The 20,878-nt window shown below is 47.5% G+C and overlaps 1 protein-coding gene across 2 annotated transcripts in view; it reads right to left on the bottom strand.

The window, feature by feature from the left end:
• Positions 1-4,469: 4,469 nt before the first annotated feature.
• The window catches only part of TMEM121 (transmembrane protein 121), a 189,123-nt gene continuing 172,714 nt past the window's right edge, over positions 4,470-20,878 (bottom strand). Inside the window, exons 1-2 of one of the 2 annotated variants that reach the window (XM_065555738.1) lie at positions 8,807-8,853; positions 4,470-7,425 (exon numbers count right to left, since the gene is read on the bottom strand). In XM_065555738.1, coding sequence (XP_065411810.1) covers positions 5,670-6,608 — 939 coding nt within the window. In that variant the 5' untranslated portion in view covers positions 6,609-7,425; positions 8,807-8,853 and the 3' untranslated portion in view covers positions 4,470-5,669. Of the gene's footprint in view, positions 7,426-8,806; positions 8,854-20,878 lie in introns of those variants that run through there. The other variant, XM_065555737.1, reaches the window with a different exon arrangement.

The raw sequence follows: 20,878 nt of genomic DNA, 5'->3' as shown, positions 1-20,878 counted from the left end.
TAAGAGGCAATTGGCTTTTAGCTCATGTGGTAGAGGTTCATGCACTAAGCTCTTGAGGCCCCGGGTTCAATCCCACCCGCCGATGACCAGGGTCTGTCGGTGTTACACCTGCACCAGTTTGTGGCTACAGCTCTCAGTGTTCTCTGTTCAGCTAGAAAATGAGCTAAATTCTACTCTGGCCCTGCTGCTCCCTCTCCCTGGTTGGCAAGGGGATTGGCACCTTCATTGCTCAGGAAGCATTTTGAGCTCCTCTGGAGAAAAGTGCTGGAGATGTGCAAAGAGCTGGGGTCAGGCTGTTACTCTGACATTACCTTTGCCTGCATGCAGCAGGGAGGTGCAGCAGCTGTGGCTCATGGGCAGTGCTCAGTGAAGATGTCTTCTGCAGAACTTCCCAGCAGTTCCTTTTGGATTGACTGGCCAGAATGAGGGAGGAAGGCACTGAAATCAGACTGCACACTAGCTGCAGATGCTGTGTCCGATGACTTATGGCAGCCTGGAAGGCATGTCTGTATGAGCCCTTAATGCAGTGGATATCCCTTTGTTCTAATCTTCTGCATTCAGGAGTAACTCTGTGTCCCATAAAAGCTACTGACCCATGTTCCAAATGACAGTAGCCATCATCTGGAACATGGTTAGCACTCATGTAGCATCTTTATACAGTACCAGTGCCAGAGGCATTGCAGGAATTGGAAGGGTCGGTAGGTTTACCATTCATATATTATGGGAAAAGCTTTAAAAGAATGGGACATAAATTAATTAGACACCAAAAAGAGGGGCAGAATGCTATTAGATACTTGGGAGTTAATTGCACTGATGCTAATCATGATGTATTCTAATGGCATCAGTAGGGTTATCATGTAATTCCAGATTAATTTAGCAATTTAATTCATTTCTGCTAATCCATTTTAAATACCTGCTCTGCTCTCTCTTGCTCTCTCTGGGAAGGGAATGAGATGTCTAATCTCCAGTGCTGCCCACTCTACTCGGGCCAATTGAAGGTCGTTTGCTTTTTTTCTATTTGCTTTTCTTCCCTCCCTGGTTTTTATCCCAGTGGACAAGCCCCTACAACATCACCCAGGAGGGAAGTGGCCTCCACAGAGTTAACAAACATGGCCCACAGCTACCTCTTCTTGAACAGGGAGATGTGTCCCATGGAGACTAAATTCAGTGTGAGGACAGCTGGGTGGTTGGATGTAGCTGGAGTGGTCTGTCAGCACTACCATGTAGCAGAGGGAATCCCCAACAAGGTAGCAATGCTGAGCAGACTGGAGTGGCTGCTTTCATTAGGAGCCTAGATCCCTGCCCTGGGTTACCTGGATTGGCTGGGCCATTAGGACTAGCAGCTAATTCCTCAGGCTCAGAATACTCCCCACACTAGATCTGGTACAAGTCCCACAGCAAGATGGAGCATCACTTACTGTTGCCCATGTTCTCAGGGAGGTGGGAGCGGGGAGTAGGGGGGCAGGGAGGGGCGTACCTTTCTGTTTCAAGAGGAACGCAGCCGTCACCAGCTCCATTTAGCACCGATTATACAATGAATTTGGTGACTCTGACCCAGTGTGTGGGGTGCCAGCTAACCATGGGCATCCACACTAACCAGGGACAGCATATCCCCATGTCCCCACAGCCATCTGGGCAGCATCTGCTGTGTGGGGGGAGGTAGCCCTTTTGTTGGGGTGGCAATGGAACCTCATGAAGGTGCTTTGTCTCGTTACATCTCTGAGGAACCCTGGTCACTGAGTAGGCTCGGTCCCAGCTTGTACAGGGGGATGGCTGGGACTGGAGTGGGTGGGGTGAGGTGGGACAGGGTAGAGAGAGTGACTGAGAGTGTGTGTGTCGGGGGTGAGGTGTATCTTTTCTTTCAAAATCCCATAGCCATGAGGGCTCACACTAGCTGTTCCTAGATGACCGTGTTGTCGCTGTGGCCTTGTCCCCGTATAGTCAGCAGTGGGAGGTGTCAGTGCAGATTGCCCATTGCTGTGCAGCTAATGAGTGCCGGCTCCAGCTTTCCCAGTACGCTGCAGTGAGACGCGCTAAGTACAGGCCCCCTGGGTGCCCATGCGGACAAGGCTGTTGTCCTGACTAGAGATGGGCTGAAACCAGTCCTGGGCCCAATCCTCTGTCTTGCCCTACCCTGCCCCCCCCCCCCCCCCCGCCCTGGGGTACAGGGAGCTCAGATCCAGGTCTGAACATGGTAACTGGGACAAGTTTAAACTCTCCTGACACTGGGCGAAAGCTCCCACTCGGTGCTCTGTGCCCAAGCCCTGACTGTGATGGGCCAAGCCCAGACCCTGGAGCGGGCATCTGCAGGCTCGATGACATGCAGATCCAGGCCCATCTCTCACCCTGACAGCAGCTTGCTGAGCTCTCTGAAGCAAGAGGAGTGATGGCTGCCTTGGCAGGCTGGCTGAAGACACAGCACTGCCTGCTGGGGTTCCCAGCAGCCTGAGCGTTATGCCTGGGCCCCCCATGCACAGAGAGCAGAGCCAGCCCTGCAAACCCACAGTCTTGCCTGGCTCGGGAACTGGCAGGAACTCCCACCCCTGCTGCCCTCCTCCCATTGCAGGGTGGGGATGGCATGGGGAAAGGGCCTGTGTAGGCGGCAGGGAAGGCAGGGCCCTGGTCAGGGACTGTGGAGCTGCTGCTGGAGGGCTCTGGGAGTATCGCAGGGCTGCAGTGATTTCTGGGTGAAGCCTGGCATCCCAAAGGCTGTAGAAGGGGTCTCCAATCCAGGGCAAGGTCTGGTGGTTCGCACGAACTATGAGGAAGAGCGCCTTCGCCACAGGAAGGCTTCACAGCAGAGGCCACAGGGCTGCAGTGGCACCTGACAGGCCATTCCAGCCCAGTGATTTGGGACTCCTGGGGACAGATGTTATCAGGGCAATGAGTGAGGACATGGAGGCACCAAGCGGGAGGGTGCAGTGCCCCAAAGGGGGCAGGGCGGCAGTTGGGCCATGGCACTGCGAGGAGGAGTTGTCTGTACATTGTCCTCTCAGGGAAGTGTGGCGTGTCCCTAGAGCTCAGTCTGTAGCTACTCAGTGAGCCCCCCACACCTCCTTCAAAGAAAGAGCGTCAAAACCAGCTACGGCTTTCATGAGAACTGAGGTACTGCTGCCCACCCTCTGCCTCCTGCTCTCCCTGGGGGATGTGCGAAGCACTCCAGAGAGCAGGCCATGTTGGAAGTCTAGGCATCTGCATCTGAAAACATTGCCCCGCCTGCTGAAAGCTGTTGGATATCTGCAGTGCAGTGGGATGGCCACTGCTTTGGCTGACCCTACAGTTGAACTCAGGTCATCCAGCACTAAAAAGCACATGCTGCTGCAGCACGCGCTGAACAGCCAACCTCTGAAGGGGGTGGTGTGAGGCAGCAACAGACTCATAGCCTTTGGGGGTCAGGAACAGAGGATGACACATACCCCTCATGGTAACAGTGCATTACAGTAGCACTGTAGCCAGTGAGGATCCGTTATTGCCTGATGGCAAATTGGATTCCATGGGCACCTGATCTGGGTAAATAAGAATCTATGTCATGCCAGCAGTGCCCTGCCGTCGCCTCGGTGCCCTGCATTGTCTATTTTCTCCTGAGAAAAGCAGAACGAGAGACTAGTTCACAGGGTTTTGACATAGGGCTTCCTGGGTCAGGGAGGACAGCAGATTCAGCAGCGATGTGCTCTGGGGTGGGGAGGGAAGCGAGTGGCATGACCATGCTATTTTGGGGGTTAGCAGTACCAGCATGGGTGTATTATGGTGGGTAGGGGCAGCAGGAGAGAAATCAGAACATCTGGCCTGTGGGACATTCTGAAATTCCAAAATTTGTTTTCATCCAGTATTAGGATGTAAAGTTGAAATTTTCACAGAATGGAAATTCTGAAGAAAAAAAAAATCTCATTTCTGAAACATTGAAATAATCTTACTGAAATGTTTCATTTTAATATATTTAAATACCATATAATATTAGAATTAATATTTTATAATGTAATGTAAAAAATCAAACTGAAACAAGAAAATCAGAATGGAACAAAATGGGAAACACAAAATGAAATGAGAAAGTCAAAGCACAATATTTCAGTTTGACTGCCAATCATTTTGAAAATTTTCTATAGAAAAACGTCATCAGAATCAACACATTCCAATAAAACATTTTGCAATCGATGAAACATCATTTTCTGATGGAAAACTGTTCCATCAAAAATTTTTCAGCCAGCTCTAGGCAGCAGAATGAGCAAGCTATGGCACCTGGGGGAGGCCGTGAGACGCATCATGATCATGCTCTCTGGGGAGAAGAGAGCACAGCCATGTGCTTTGGAATCAGGATGGAGTAGCAAGAGAAGATGCTGTGGAGCTTGGAATGCTGGTGGCAGGAAGTGCTGTGGGTTCAGGAGATCCCAAATGAGATGGGATACCAGCAGTGTTGCAGTACTACAAGCCCTCCACATGCCGCCAAACACAGACACAAAACTACAGATCCATTTGTTCTCACTGGGTTTTTATTTTTATTATTCAGCTGCCCCACAGCTGCTTGTATGAGCCATTTGCCATGCCCAAAGGGGAGAAGATCTGTACATGGTGCTGGTTCCCAGCCCTCCCATGGTCATGTGGCTCAAGCAGCACTTCTTTCCGGTTTATGGAAATATTTTATTTTTAAAAATATAGTAGCTGTGGAAAGCAGCCCTCTTTATAAACGCTGATGCTGGGGTGAAATGCATCGTCATCATCATCATCATTATTATTAGCTCTCATCGGCATCTGCTTCCACTCATGTTGGCCCTGGTTGGATTCACCAGGGCAGCTGCACTGCACCATCTGTTGTAGTCAGGAGCGTTCGCACTGCCAGAGCGAGCGAGAGAGAGATCCTTCTAAAAATAGAAATATTGTGCTGAGTCATTTGAAGTGAACAAGATACATAAAACACCAGCATTAGATTAACATTAGCTTGTCAAATACTGCTCCCCGCTGAGTTGGCTTAGTGCACTAGCAGAGATGGATATCCCTGCTTCCCAACCAGCAGCCTGAGCCGAGTAGCAGGAGAATGAGAGGAGAGACATAGCTGTTTATTGTGTTGGGTGCTACTTTTTGTGTTGTTCCTGCTGGGACAAATAGCAAAGGGAGCTGTTCCAGTGGATTACAAATCAAAAGAAACCAGACCCAACAATGGGGATTCTCAGAAAGGATCAAAGAAGAGTTATAAATAGGGAACAGTAAACACAACCTTTTGAAATAAGACACATCTATAATCACAGGATTAACTGGTGCAAACGCCCCTCCCGCCCATTCCCATTCCATACAAAGGACTCTGGTAACAATATCTTCATTCCAGACTTGGAGCAAAGGTGAGAGTCTTAAGGAACAAAGAGAGAAATCTCATTATCAGGTTACTTGGTTGGGCAGGGGAGGAGTGGGTGGAAGGAAAACAGAGGGCGTAGCTGGTTCAGGTCCTTTGCAAGTTCATTTGGTTATTCTGGAGAATTCCTAGGGCTATACCTGAGATGAAGAGGTCTAGGAAACACTCCATAGTTTGATTAAAACATGGTAAGTGTTTTGTGCCTGGGAGAGCTCTCCTTGCTGGGACTTGTCCATCACGCATGCCCCATACAATGGGAGAGCAGCTTCTCACCTCCCTACACTCCTCAATGCAATTCAAGCTAATGCTGATGTCCAGAGGTGATCCGTCATGTATCTAGAATTTCCCTAGTGGGTGACTGCTCATGAGAAATTCCCTGTGTACTGTGGATAGTCTGATTGTGAGAGATTGAGTTCTGCTGGAGCTCTAGGGCAATAGCATTCTGGGGGAATTCTTTCACCTGTTTCTTATACTCTAAGAAAGTGCATGCCTTGGTGGCTATAGCAATGATGTTCTTGCCAATAAAGATAGTGGAGACCCTGCTGTCCTGGAACAAGACCATGTTAATGGCCCGGATGAATATGGTGACAATGTTGATGGTGACCAGGCTCAGCACAGGGTAGAGCATCATTTTCTGTGGAGCAATGTGCTCCCCTTGCATGCTAATCTCACTAAGAGAGACACAAGGCAGGATCAAGAGCAGTATGTAACAATAGAAGAACATGAGCCCTTCTGCCCAGATGGGAAGCCCAGTCTTATGTGGCTCCCATAGGTTGGCCTGAATATCTAATATATCCAGCAGATCCAGGGCCACCCAGAAGAGGCGTCCCCGCAGATCCTCCTTCTTCCTGAAGGTTCGTATGTACTCCATGCTGTCTAAGGCCACCAGCACCAGGTAGAGCCCTGGCACACAGATGGACAGGAGCAAGGTCAAAGCCTTCCTGGCCACTGTCTCCAGATTCTTCTTGTCTGCTTTGTAATTCTGAAATATAAAATACAGCTTAATCTCCAGCACGAAGATGTAGAGAAACCACAGGATCATGGCGTAGCCCCGCTTGGCTGTTTTCACCTCAGCCCCCACCCATACTGCCACATAGCGCAGCACGATGAGGAAGCAGATGTCTCCCACCAAGACAATGATGCAGACGCCAATCTTCCGTGGCCCTTGGTTCTGCTCCACCAGGTAGGCATCCATGAAGGCCATGCTGGTCATGATGACAATGGTGGTCAGACACACGTGGCGCTTGTCAGGCGGCGGCAGCACCATGGTGAGGTGAGCTGCCCTCCCTCTCTCTCTCTCGTGCCTCCTTGTTTCACTTCAAGGGAGGAGGCCCATGGGCTGAGTGAAGAGGCTCATCAGTTATAGACAAAGCACCAAGGCCACCAGGAACAACCCCCTATAAAAAGTCCCTGAAAGGACAAAGCAATAGACAATACCGGCTCTTGAGGGTCTTACATCAGGGTGCTGCAGCAGAGAAATGCACCTGGAATTCCAAGTCACCCTTCATAACAGCTGATCCCAAAGGCTTAAATCCAGTAGCTCTGCTCTTTAGGCAGCAAAGCTGGTCCCTCACTGAGTCCTCAGATAGATCCTCCACAACATCGCCTAACACTCTCCAGTGCTGTTCCCAAGGGCTCTGCAGGGGTTAAACACATGGAGTTCACATTAAGAAATGCTCTGCCCCTTTGCTGGGTTTTCCATTGTTGTCAGTAAGAGGGAAGAGAATGTCCCTGCATGGCCTGTGGGCAGCAAGTCAATGTCTCTAATGCACTTCCTGGCACCAAGCCAGAAATTTTCCTCCAGATCCCTGGAAATCAGATTAATAATCAGGCAAGTGAGTCAGATCTGTACTGCCAGGAGCCAGTCGGGGTATAAGAAAGGCGAAGCAGTTCAGGAAATGGCGCTTTCCTCCTGGTGAATGGCTCAGGAGTCAGAGATTAGGGGCTTTTTACTACCTCAGCTGGGATTCCCCTTTCCCCGTCCTCCGGCAGGAATCTCATTTGTATTATCCATGGTGAACCTAGTTCGTTCTTCCTGGCACTGGGTTTAAATCCTTCACCTCTGGCCCACCATTCACTGCAATCTGTAAGAGACCAAGGAGAACACTGGTTAAGGGCTTGCCAGTCACAGATACCAGGGGTGAAAAGTTGCATTTGTGGAAGTCCCTCAGCTCCAGAGGTGATGTATAGGCTGTGAGCTGGACTCCCTGCTTGTAACTGAGACTCCCCCACACTCAGGCTGCCTTAAACCTATGTTCACCAATGCTACTGGAGTGTGGGGGAGGCTAATGTCCCTCTTCCCTTCAAAGACATCTTAAATAAGTACTAATATTAGAACTTATGTGCCTGTGACTCTGGAAGTGCAGAATATCTTCTATTCAGCAGGGTGGTGCAGTTACATAGATTTGCATAGGAAATATGCATCAAATGGCAGAGGTCTAGAAGCCTCTTTATAAGAACCCCAGCCCTCAGGTGCAAGAGAATCCCTACTGGTCTCTATCGGACAGCAACACAGTGTGGTGACTGGCCTATCAATTTACTCTCATTCTGAGCTTAGCTGTGAGAAGGGAGGAGTGGAAGGTCCTAAGGTGTCACAATAACCTAGACAGTTAATGCTGATGGGAAAAGGTGCAAATGAAAAGCCTATAACTTAAGGACCGTGTTAAGCTCATGCCTAGTAAATAGGAACAATGTGAGACTGAAAGTCAATAAGCTAGTATTGGTGTATCTGATATTAGGCCCAATTGGTATACAAAATAATGAGGGGATGGGCTGTTCCACCCACCACTGCCTTCAGGGTTTCTTACAGAAGGAGGCTTTGGGAGAAAAACTGGCTACTGGAGTTACCTTCACTATCATGGCTGCCACCCCCACCATCTCCTGGGCCTGGCCCCTCTTTGTGCTAATCCTGAGAGGTGTCCTGACCTGACCAGGTCAGAGAGAGGGATCCCGATGACATCACCACCTCCACCAGCTGTGGCTGAATCCTGCCATGTGGGATGTGGGACTTTGCCAGCTTTGTGTGTTCTTTTCCTTCCCCACTTTATTTCTTCTCTTTCCTATTCCTCTGCTTGTCCCTTCTGTCTTAAAAAGAATTTGACTTAGCTGGCCAAGACCATCCATTTTACGGCACTCCTGTGAGCCTGTGGCCAGACAGAGGTAGCTAAACCAATGCCCTAAACAGCCTGATGCTGGTACGAGTTTGCCAGGTCTCGGCGCAGTTGGTCAGACCATGTGCTGGGTCTGTGTTTTTCCAGCTGTGAGGTTGCATGTCAGAGTCAACCCCAGAGACAGAAGCTGCATTTTCTGCCTTTGCTGTTCTTTTCTCTTCCCTCTTGTTTGTCTTGTTTTGTCTTCTTAGGAAATGAGATCCGATTTAACAACAGCAACAATGACTGCTCCAGCCCCTCTCAACTAACTTCTTCTCTTCCCCCCCCCGCCCCCCGCCAAATGGACAGTTCTTACCATCTAAAGGATTGTCAGACAGGGGCTTTTTCACTTTAAAGACTCTCTCCAGCTGCAGGGAAAGGGAATAAGGGATGTTGTTAAAAAGAAAGCCTCACTTAATACTTTGCATTTCAAACACATTAACTGTTTCCCTTCATTTCTATATCTTTACTAAAAGTTTTAGAAGGCTGTTTAACGGGGTGTTTGCCATGGCACTGAGCAGGTCTTTGTGTACCAAACCCTGAACCTTGTTTAACACAGTTTAATGCTGGGCAGGGTCTGGGTTATGCCAACACTATATATTCCATCCCAGTTAACACACCACCACCTTTCAAACAGTGCATACAAATAAGTATGGGCGACAAGTGCTGTCCCAGAGGCTCTGTGCGCTTGGATGCAGAGGGGCTCCAGCTCAGGAGCTGTACCAGTGTGGAAAGCTAGGGGGCTCCCTCGCTCCTCTGATAGGCAACAGTACACAAGGCCATGGTTCTGCCAGTAGCACAGTTGGGCATCAGCATTCAGGGTAGTAGGGGCTGGGTGATGGCTATGGGGCAGATCACTGCCGCATATGTGGTGGCCCCCAGCTTGGCCAACACACTGGGGATTGAACCGGGGACCACTGGAGGTAAAAACGTGAGTGGCTACAGCTAGAGAGTCAGGCAGCCATGGGTGGGGCTGTAACAAACTCATGTTCTCTGTGGATCAGGTACAGTGGGGAACCTGTAGCACACACTCACCAGTGGGTTACAGAGTCCTGGCCAAACTCAAAGCAAACAGGAATTTTAGCTTTTACATCATTCTTGTCCCTACGGTCCTAGTGCTGGATATTACAATCTGGCCCAGTCTCCCTCTGTACGGGCACCAGTCTCCTGCAAGTGGACCTAATTGCTGGGTTCCATGGGCTTCCAAGCCATTTGGGTCTGGGTAGAATCCAGTCACTGTGTCTAGCTCTGGGATCCTATGGCACACTCCTGGGCTCATGCCCTTCCTTGGGATGTGGGGCACAGCTGCTCTAGACCCCAAAATCAGTGTCAGAGATCTCCCAATCACCCCCATCCCCCAGTCGCTTACACACTGCCCACCTAGGCACTCTGGCCTTCTAGTTTAACTGCTTCACATACAAGGTGGCAGGAAGGCAAGGCCCCCAGGCTTGGCAAAGGAATTTCTTAGCCACAGAGACATTTAAAGCTCTCAAGAGTTACAGCTCTTTGAACCAATGTCCTGTGTCTGATCTTGCCCTTCTGTGCGTCAGAGGTTCTTCAGTGTTTCCAGCTGGGCAGAGTCCCTCCGCTGAGCCCTGGTTACCTATGACAATGCACAGAGCAGAATTCTGCTCTTAAATAGGGGGCCTGTTTCCTGGCCACCAGTCATGCTTGCCCATTGTTCATGGGCTGGGACAGTAGCTGAGAGGGATATACTCTCAGCGATAGTCTCTAGGGAATCTATTTCTTAGCCATTACCTGAACAAATGTACTAATTTGGTAGGAGTTGTAATAGAAAGAAAGCCTGTGCTTCATTAACAATAAACCTGGCTGGGTGCCTTCGCTACTAATCAGGTCTGGTGGTCTTTGTGGGCAGTTCGATCGAAGTGCGCTGTGTTGGTTCTCTGGCTGAGGCAGCCCACAGAAAGAATACAGACGCAGCCAACGACTGACAACAGAAGGCATTTATATTGGCTGGCCCTGGTGCTGGTATTTGCACCAGTGAAATACTGTGCAGCAGTTTGGGGAAGAAGTTGGCATACGCATCACGTGATTCAGAGCTGAACACGGCCACCTGCACCATTAGTGGTTGCCTGAGCTGCACATTAACATCTAATTTCTGTGTTGGCTCAGATAGCTCCCCCAAAACTTCAAGACAAGATGCCGTCACCCTTACAACTGCATGGAGGGCTGTGCCAGATGAAAACAAGCTGCTGCACACAAGGCTGACACGGTTCCAATAGGTGCAAATAAGCACCGCACACTTCCCACAAGAGCTGCCTGCGTCTGGAAGAAAACAGCTACACTGGCAGTTCCTGCTAATTGCCATGACTGGCTTTGCAACATGCATTTATAGTGGACATTCGTGCACTCATGTCCAGTGCTGCTGGTCCAATGCCACAGATGGAGACTAGTGAACCTACTACAGACTTGGCTAGTAGAACTGATTCTTCTAGCTCAGGCAATAAAGGCTTATGGTCATCCAGAAGTCCCAGGTTCAATACCCCTTGTTAATAACCTATCCAGAGGTGTGGTGTTACAGTAGTAGCCACCCACTTTATTTTCTCCCTCTCCCCCCAAGCAACAGGAAGTCTCCATCCTCCCCACCTTTGCAGCAGCAGGAGGCATGGTCATCAGTGGTAGTGAGTAGGGGGCCAGATGGCTGCCACTTTGGTACTATTGGTTGCTTCCCCTGCTGTAGGATGTCTGCATTCTCATGCAGGCCTTAGTGCCTTGGTTACAGTAGGGGCAGTCCCTCCTTTCTGATTGATCTTCCCAGACTTAGGCAGATATCACTGCATGGGTTACACATGGGGCTGTTCCCTCTCTTAAAGCAATTGTATCAGGCTCTCTGAAGACTCAGGCAGACACCACTGCATCAGTTGCACTTGGGTCATGTTCTTAACCTTTTCGTCACAACCACAAGGGCTGGAAACACATTTGTTTTAAAGAAAATCAAGCTGAGATTCTGATGTCATCACATGGGTGGGAGTCAGGGTTCTAGGCACCTGCGTATTGTGCCTGTGTCAAAATCCAGACCTGAGGAAATCACACGCCACCATTTTGATAGAGCTGAATAGAGGGATACTGACTCTAAACTATGAGGGCACCATGTACCATGTATGAGTTTACCTGTTTGCCAAATGAACCATTTTATCAACCATTCTTTCCTGACAAGTCCTTATCAAATAACGTGTCAAAACACATTATAGCCTTTGGATTATTGGTTAATTGTTGGATGATAATTTGATTTCTATATAAAGTTACTCTGATTGGTGACTTAAGGTTTATAAATAGCATACACGCCTGAACAAATTATTGAGGTTTCAGATGTGTCAGAGAACTAGGGGTGGGGGGCAGATACCAGGCCTAGGAAGTTTTTTAGGACACTGAAGATATTTTTCTGTCCTCCTTTACACAGGAAAGTGCAATAAACTTGGCTATGTGTATAGAGCCCAGATTTAATAAAACCTGGTTTCTTTCTTGCTTGAGGGAATGAGAAATAGAGAAGATAGATTTATTGGCTGTCTAGTGGACTTGACACAGACTTTTCTCTGTTCCCATTAATTCCAGGTAATTGCACGTGCATATGTCGGGGTTCCCTCCCCACTCTGAACTCTGGGGTACGGATGTGGAAAGCCGCATGAAAGACCCCCTAAGCTTATATTCCACCAGCTTAGGTTAAAAATGTCCCCAAGGCACAAATTCCTTTCCTTGACCTTGGATGGTATTGCTGCCACCACCACGTGATTTAAACAAACATTCAGGGAGGGCCACTTGGAGCCCTACCTTCCCCAAATATCCCGCCAAGCCCCTTCACCCCCTTTCCTGGGGAGGCTTGAGAATAATATACCAACCAAATAGGTTAACAAGGTGAACACAGACCAGACCCTTGGGGTTTTAGAACACTAAAAACCAATCAGGTTCTTAAAAGAAGAACTTTATTATAAAAAAAAGTAAAAGAAGCACCTCTGTAAAATCAGGATGGAAGGTAATTTTACAGGGTAATAAAAAGACTTAAAACAGAGGATTCCCCTCTAGGCTTAACTTTAACGTTACAAAACAGGAATAAACCTCCCTCTTAGCATAGGGAAAATTCACAAGCTAAAACAAAAGATAATCGAACACATTTCCTTGCTATTACTTAAAATTTCTGTAATTTTAGATGTATCATTTCAGTAGGAGCTGGATTACCTGCTTGGTCTCTCTCTTTGTCTCCAGAGGGAACACACAGAGAGAACAAACAAAGCCTTCCCCCCCCCCACAGATTTGAAAGTATCTTCTTTCCCCCATTGGTCCTTTTGGTCAGGTGCCAACTAGGTTATTTGAGCTTCTTAACCCCTTACAGGTAAAGGAGGGATTTTATGCTACCCTTGGCTGTATGTTTATGACAGCATATATGTAGTTATGCACCCAAGGAGCCAAAATAGCTTATAGAATGAGAAACTGGGTCTCAGACAGCAAATGACTTTGTCAAGGTAAATAAGTATGTCACTGGCTAAGACAGAACCTGAATTCTGGTCTTTTGAGTCACTGGACAATGCCTTAACCACAAACCATTCCTCCTGCATCATGTGTTTATAGGTGGTTTCCCTGCACAGACCTCAGAGAAACCACTTCTCCAGCATCACACAACAAACAAGGGGTAGAGGAGTGTAGCGGGATGGATACCCGCTCCTGCCCTGAGGGGTTGGAAAAGCCCTGCAGAGGGCTTGGGCTGGGCAAAGTAAAACCCTGGCTGATTGGGGGAAGTGGCTGCAGCTGGGCCACACCCTAATCAGAGCCCAGATGGCCTGTATAAAGAGGCTGGGAGCCAGGGGCTAACAGTCTTTCTCTGCCTTGAGGGAAAGAAGGGCCTGGCTACAGGGAACTAGACATAGGGTACCTGTAGTGGAGCAGGGCTGGGGAGCTCCAGCCTGGATAGCCCCAGGCTGTGGCCTGGGAGAAGGCCAAGGGGTACTGGGGGTTGCAGAGGGCAGCCCAGGGCTAGGCCAAGGCAGCAGGTCCAAACCCAACCTTGCTGATGATGAGTAGCCTATACTGCAGTCTGCCCTAGAGAGTGGGGGCTAGTTGGTGACTGGCAGTGGCCTTATCGTGAGGTGGGGTTAGTGGGTGGGGGTTCCCTTGGGAGGGGAGACCTAGTGTGTGTGGGTATTGCCAGGGGGCAGCACCCAGGGCAAGGGGCACTGGGGTCCTGGGAGGGACATGGGGCCAGTGTAGATGACTAGGCAGATCACTGGCCTGCAGAGGGCATTTGAGAAGCTGGTGAGCTAATTCCCTGGATGACCAGCAGGAGGCGCTGCAGGGGTGAGTCTGGACCTCTTACAAGGAGACACAACCCAGTTCTTCTGGGTCTCAGTTTATTTCCTTAGCTTTTGCTGCTGCTGCTGCCTCTTCTTCATTCACTACACACTATCACTGCACTGAAATGCCATCCTATGTGACTACTGGCCAGGCAATTCAGCTGTATGTTTCTCAGACAGCAAATCCACCTGCAAAGGTGGTAGACTTGTTCCCAGGGGCAGTGTGACTAGGCTAAACAAAACTTGGCTCTGTGATATTAGTGGTGTGTGTTCTACCCCCAGCTAGGCTGAGTGTGATCTAGGCAACCTCTGTTGCTTTGTCTGGTGAATGGGGGACACAGGCCTTGGTCAGAGGGAAGAATGCCCACAAGTGGTAATGGCAGAACTGGCTGAAAATGAGAATTTCTGTGCTTCAGGAAAGACTGACATTTCAAAATTTGTTTAATCTTGAGTTGGGACAAAGTCAAAATATCAACTTTTGGAACAGAAAGGTCAGAAATTTCAGTTTGCCATTGTGGAAATGTATTTTGGGGTGGTTCAGCATTAACTTGTGCCTCCATGAGCTGCCACAAGGGTTCATGGAACTTGTAGTTTGGGTTTCCCCATTCTCCTCTATGGGTCAGGCTCCCTGGCTGGACTACATCTCCCATGATATAGCATGTTTATGCAACTGCCATGATGTATAACTGTGCTTTAAGTAGAGGAGAGATTGTAATGTATTGTGGGACCCAGGGACCCCAGGCTATAGAAGAGAATTGGTCTATGAGGCATCTGAACAACTCCTCTAAGGCAGCTCTGGTGCACACAGATGAATGTTGAAATGCCCTGAAATGAAACATTTTGATTCAGTTGGACACACTGAAATGTTTTGATTCAGGATGACCTGGCCTGAAACCAAACCTTTCATTTTGATTTTCCTGACAAAATTGAAATTTTCCCATAGAAAACTTAAATCTTGCAGTGACTGCATTTTCCATTAAATAATCATTTCCATGTAAAATGGCCAATCAACAATTAGAAGGGGAGACCTGAACACATAGCCTCCAGATACTCAGCTGACTGTGTTCCTATTAGGCTGGAGGGTAGTTGTTGCAGAGGGTCTCTTACATGCCTCACAGGGGCACATGTCACACTGCAAACACTTCACAGGTTGTCTGAAAATGAATGAAAGGGTCCAGGAGTAACAACAAATGGAACTCCCCATTGTGACTGGTAAAAGTTTGCAAGCACTGTTCAGAATTACTCCCACGCCATGTGAGCTGCAGGCAGCACTTAGCATTGCACTCATCAGCATGAGCATGCTCCTCACACTCCTTGACTGTTCCTTGCTGCCATCAGCGCCGTGATTAGTTCTCTCTTGAGGTTTCAGATAAAAATATATAGCCATTTCTGTAACTGCTTTTTAAACTCCTGCCAGGGTTTACTGGGGATTTACAGCCGTGGATGGATAATTCCAGATACATTAGGTTTCTCAGGAGGAAATGGTGGTTTCTGCCTTCAAATATTTCTTCTTTCAAAAGACACTGATTATTTTAAAGGCTGTGTATGCCTCGTAGAGAAGCTCACGGCACCGTTTTATTTAGAAACAATTCTGCTTGTACATCCTCGGCTTTGCATTTCCCTTCCTCCATTCTGTTTTGCCAGATGCTATCAAGCCACAGCTGCCTTAGTCTGGGGAATGGGCAGCTAGGGGAACAGCGGAGGTTTTGAAGAAGCACAAAGCCTCCAGGGAACTTTTCATGCTTTAAGGAAAATTGCCCTTGGGCACAGAAGCAATCAGAAATACCCAAATTATAATTCACGGGGAAACCGTTTCCCCGTGGAAGGGTTCTCCCAGGAGGAGTCAGCAGTGATGGAGAAGGTATAAGTCCTAAACACAGCACCCGTTCACAGTAGTGGGACGCCCTTCAGTTGTGTGGCTCCCCCTAACGCCTTTGTGGGTGCACATGTGCCAAAGGTGGTGGGAGAGCTGGGGCGGGTTAGAAATGTCGGCAGTGCTGAGCCTAAGGTGATAATTGGGTGCATTTGCTATACTGTGACATGCACACTAAAAGCCAAGGAGACAGTCTAGCAATCAAGTAAGGCACAAGTTTGCAGGCCCTGGAGGGATACTCAGCATTAGCTGAGGGCTGGAGGCAACGAATTATAGTCATTGAATATGTGTAGCTCAGCTGAGCTACAGCTAAGGAGGCGACAATGCTAAGTAGGCACAGTCCTTCCCTGAGTGCGTGGGCTGCATGCCAGCACACCCAGGCTGCCCTGTGCACGGGTGCAGGACGGAGCAGGACCACAGACCAATGGCACCCTGGGGTCACTTCCCTGTGCTTCAGGATTGGGTACTGGCTCCAGCCAATAACAGGTTTAAGAGGCAGAGCCCTGCTAATACACTGTGAAGACAGGAACTGTCCTTCCTGCCTAATAAATATCCCTAATAAAGCTGCTTGGAAACCTTTGACTGAACCATTTTCCACTGGAGAATGTGATTCTGTTGGAATGGAAATGCTTCGCGAAATTGTCAATTTCCCTAAAATCTTGTTTTGGAGAAAAAATGGAGAAAAGTTCCCATTTTGACATTTTGGAAAGGAAACATTTTGATTTTTTATGTTGAAATGACTTTGCCCTATAGACTGTTTTTATTTTGTCATATAATATAATGTGATATAATTTACAAATTCAAAACTGAAATGGAATATTTTGATGTCATCAGAACAAACTGCTTTAATCAACCCAAACATTTTTTCAGAATTTTCTTCCCCAGAGGATTTAGAAATTTTTAGGTTTCATTCTCATTCATAATGAAGCCAAATCTCAAACTCTAAATCCTTCACAAACCAGAATGTCCATTCTCTGCACAAAGCAACAAAGAGCCCTGTGGCACCTTATAGACTAACAGATGTATTGGAGCATAAGCTTTTGTGGGTGAATACCCACTTCGTCAGACGCACGCATGTCATGCGTCTGACGAAGTGGGTATTCACCCACAAAAGCTTATGCTCCAATATATCTGTTAGTCTATAAGGTGCCACAGGCCTCTTAGTCTGGATCTGTAAAAAGCAACAAACATGGCAAGCCCTCTGATACTTCATACTCTGCACAGCTCTCATCCCTAGTATCCAGCCTCTGCCTCCAGCTTTTCCCACAAGCCTAGCAAGACATAAGCAGGAATACACCACCCTATCTAGATTGGTGCTTTTGGATTTAAGACTCAACCTTGTTTGACCATCTCACTCAACAACAGAAATTCAAAATGCACCATGATCTCATTATTTCCAGTTACTCCCTTCCTTCCACATCAACCCAGACTGGGCAGGGTACCACAGCCAACGTTGTGGGTTTGAAATGAAACACTGACTCAAAAAAGAAGACAGACCAAAAAGACAAATCGCTGCTCTCTATGCAGGTGTGAACAGCAATGCAAGGAAAGTTCCCACACATGAAAGACTGATTCCTTGGCAAAATGTGAGTCACCACTGCTAGGCCCACAGAGAGAATTCCAACACACAGTAATCTGAACACTTGGATGGGCACTTTTATATAGAAACCTACACAAACAATATGCCCAAGAAGTCACCAATACAATTAACCAGCCCCAGTCCTCTACTGACTATCATGTGGGCAAGAAAATCTAAAATAATCTGGGATTCAGGAATCAGAAACGTCAGTCACACCTATGCAACGGCATACAGAAAGTCTCCCAACTTCATTTAGATTAAAATCCAACCCATTGGAAAATATTTATTCAGGATATTAACAATATCAGCAAGGGATTTCATCATTGCTATTGCTGAGTGAACTATTTACAGCACACAATAATTTTGGTTTGTGATTTATTCAGGAACAGGTCATGATGATTTTTAAGAATTAGTTTGTTTCAATTGTTCACTGTATGGTTGGAAGAAGACCTTTTAGGTGTGATTGGTGAACTAAGTAACATGGTTTGGACTCAGTTCCTTCTTTGTTTGATTTCAGCATTACAAACAGGAAGACTCCCTTCCATTTTGCAAATAATCTACGAACATTCATGATATTTGACACTTGCAATATTTGGTGTTTTTCTTAAAGCCTCAGCTTCTGGAGTCATGTTACTGTATGAGAATATTAGCTTTCATTTTTTTTAAAGTAAGTTTCTAGTCTTCATGGTTGCAGAGAAAAGCTTGGAAATGTGACCTGAGTTGGACCCTAAAGGTTCAACACCTGAAGGCAAATAAAAAGAACCTAAAATGTACAGGCAGTCCTTCACTTTGACATTCGACTTACAATGAATGGCATTTATGACATTTCTGAATTGAAACCCTGATTCGACTTACGACAATTGGGTTCTACTTTACGATGCTCGGTCCTGCAATGGACTGTATTGAGATGCCGAGTTATGACGTTTCAACTTACAATGCAATTTAAGTCCAAGGACTGCCTGTATCATTTTAAAAAAAAAAACCTCATGATTTTTAAGCCAGTCTCTTTTATTTTGGAGGTCTGACTCCAGATTTTTTAATGATTCAGGTTGATAGTACTGCAGTCATAATTTCCTGACAAATCTGCTATGTAAGTAATAAAAAGAGCATCTCAGAATGGCCAAAAGAGATCATCTGGGACAAATATTTATTCACACGAGTAGTCATCAAACTTTTGCTTCCCATAAGAATTCTTGCAAATAAAACCCAGCTCACCTGACTGCTCCTAAATAATTAAATTAGAAGGTCAGAGGTAAAAAAATCAACAGTTTTATACTGGAAACCATGAACCTGTGATTGGCTAACACAAGCCTTCTGGGAATGCAAGGGCTTATGTACAGAGGCAATGTTGAGATTCCCTCAGAAGCCTTGGCACAGAACGGGTATTTCTGTGATACCTAAACCTCTGCAAATATGGGACTAGCCAAGTATAGAGTTCAATCAATATGTTAGATAAGTTGCTTTACTGCTAATAACTTATGCAAATAGCAGAACAATTACATTGGCACACTCAAGTGCATTCCACAACCTTCCTAATCAATAACGGTTTTAACTCAGCTCGCCAAGTGTGTCTGAAAATTCAGTTCCCTAAGTACATATTGTGATAATGACAAAGGGATCCAATGCAATCAGCAAGGGAGCTGAGGTGTGGAGGGGAAAACAGCAATTCCAATCAGAGTATCCAGCCTCTTCACTGAGGGGCCAGAGGAGGGAACGGCACACCCTGCAGTGGAGAGTAGCCTGCTTGCTCAATGCCCATGGCCATTTGAGTAGAACAGAATCACACACTGCAGAGCCTCAGCCTGCTAATTATGCTGTGTGATCATTAACTATGTTCCCCAAGGTGCCAAGTCGAAGGGCAAGGAAATGTGCAAGGTGATGTGTAAGTCACTGGTGTGTGTGCTCCACGTCCCCCTCCGTGCTGATTCACAGAGACTGACTTATTATAGCCCCTAGCTACAGAGCCTTGGCTTGTTCACTCCCGCTGAACCAGTTCATGCTTTTAGCTCCGGAAGTACCCCGTGTGCAAGGGTGAAAGTAACTTAAAGGACTCACGGGTATGCTGGAGTCCTGCGTGGGGGCGTGGCCTCAACCGGAAGAGGCATGGCCTCACCTGGAAGAGGTGAGGCCTTTCAAGATTCAAAGGCCCTGGGGCTCCAGCTGTGGCTGGGAGCCCCAGGGTCTTTAAATCACCCCGGAGCTCCGGCGGTGATTTAAAGGGCCCAGGGGTCCCTGCAGTGGCAGGAGCCCCAGGCCCTTTAAATTCCCGCCTGAGCCCAGCTGCAGGAATCCCGGGGCTCCGGCAGGGATTTAAAGGGCCAGAGGCTCCAGCCACTGCGGGGAGCCCTGGGCCCTTTAAAGCACCGCCGGAGCTCCAGCAGCGGGTCTTGGGTGGCGCTTTAAAGGGCCTGGAGCTCCCCGCAGGGGCCGGAACTTCGGGCCCTTTAAATCCCTGCCAGAGCCTGGCTGCCAGAGCTCCAGCGGTGATTTAAAGGGCTTGGGGCTCCCTGCAGGTGCTGGGGCCCTGGGTCCTTTAAATCACCACCGGAGAAGCCGGTCCAGTCCGGCACGCTGTACCAGACCGTACCGGCTTACTTTCACCTCTGCCTGTGTGTCAGTCAGTATGGCAGCCATCACAAATGTATGCTGGAAAGCATGACTTCAGGTACCCCTACAGGCTCTGGATGAGCTGCAATCAAAGGCTGGCTCTACACACTGATTCCAGTATAAATCTAATGGTAAGGGTGTGATGCAGTTAACACAAGCCCTAGTGTGGCTGCAGTTATACCAGTATAAAGGTGCTTTATCCCAGGCTAGCTCTACTGCCTGTATGGGGGTAGATACAAGGCACCTTTATTCAAATATAACAGTGTGCACATCAGGGGAATTGAACTATATGTATTTGACTTTTGAATGTCACCTAATTCCACTGGCCGCCTTTGAAAATCTCACCCTCAGCGCTGGACCCTGCTCCCAGTAAGAAAACAACAAAAGTCACATTGACTTTGAGGGACACAGGAGCCTCAAGGAGCAAGGCTGGCATGGGGCAGACTTTTTAGAAAATGAATTAGTGCTAGTAAATTGTCAGTGGCCCTCTTTGAGCTGCAGTTCAGCTTCTCTGTCACCCAGCCAAACAGTTAATTCAGGAGACTGGGAGTCAGGTCTAGAAATGGCTACAAAATCAAAACTTTCCTTGTGAAAAATTTCATGGGAAACATGTCCTTTTGAAATTTGTCTGCTGAAAAACTCCAGTTTCCTGTGAGAAATTCCTCAACAAATTTAAAACAATGTTTTCATTTTATTTAGTTTTGAGCCACTTCAAAATGATGTTTTTGTTTAGTTTTGACTTGAAACATTTCTTTTCAACATTTGAAAAATAAGCATTTCAATTTTTCATTTTCAGTTTTTGGATTTGTAGGGTTTTTTCCCCTTTCTCTCCCTTTTTTCCCCACTAGAAAAAAAACAGGAGGAAGGTAAAAAAGAGGGAGAAAAGTGAGGGGAAAACAATGTTTGAATTTTTTTTACTGTTTTTGAAAAGCGAAGGAGAAAGGAGAGAGAGGGGAAAGGTCCAATTCCTCCAAATAAATCTTTTCCTGGACATTCGAATGACTCAATGAGTCAGATGACACTGGG

This window comes from Chrysemys picta, chromosome 8 (assembly GCF_011386835.1).
Source record: "Chrysemys picta bellii isolate R12L10 chromosome 8, ASM1138683v2, whole genome shotgun sequence".
In the NCBI taxonomy this organism is placed as follows: domain Eukaryota; kingdom Metazoa; phylum Chordata; order Testudines; family Emydidae; genus Chrysemys; species Chrysemys picta.
The sequence above is the reverse complement of the archived record's forward strand: the minus strand, read 5'-3'. Positions and strand labels throughout refer to the sequence as shown.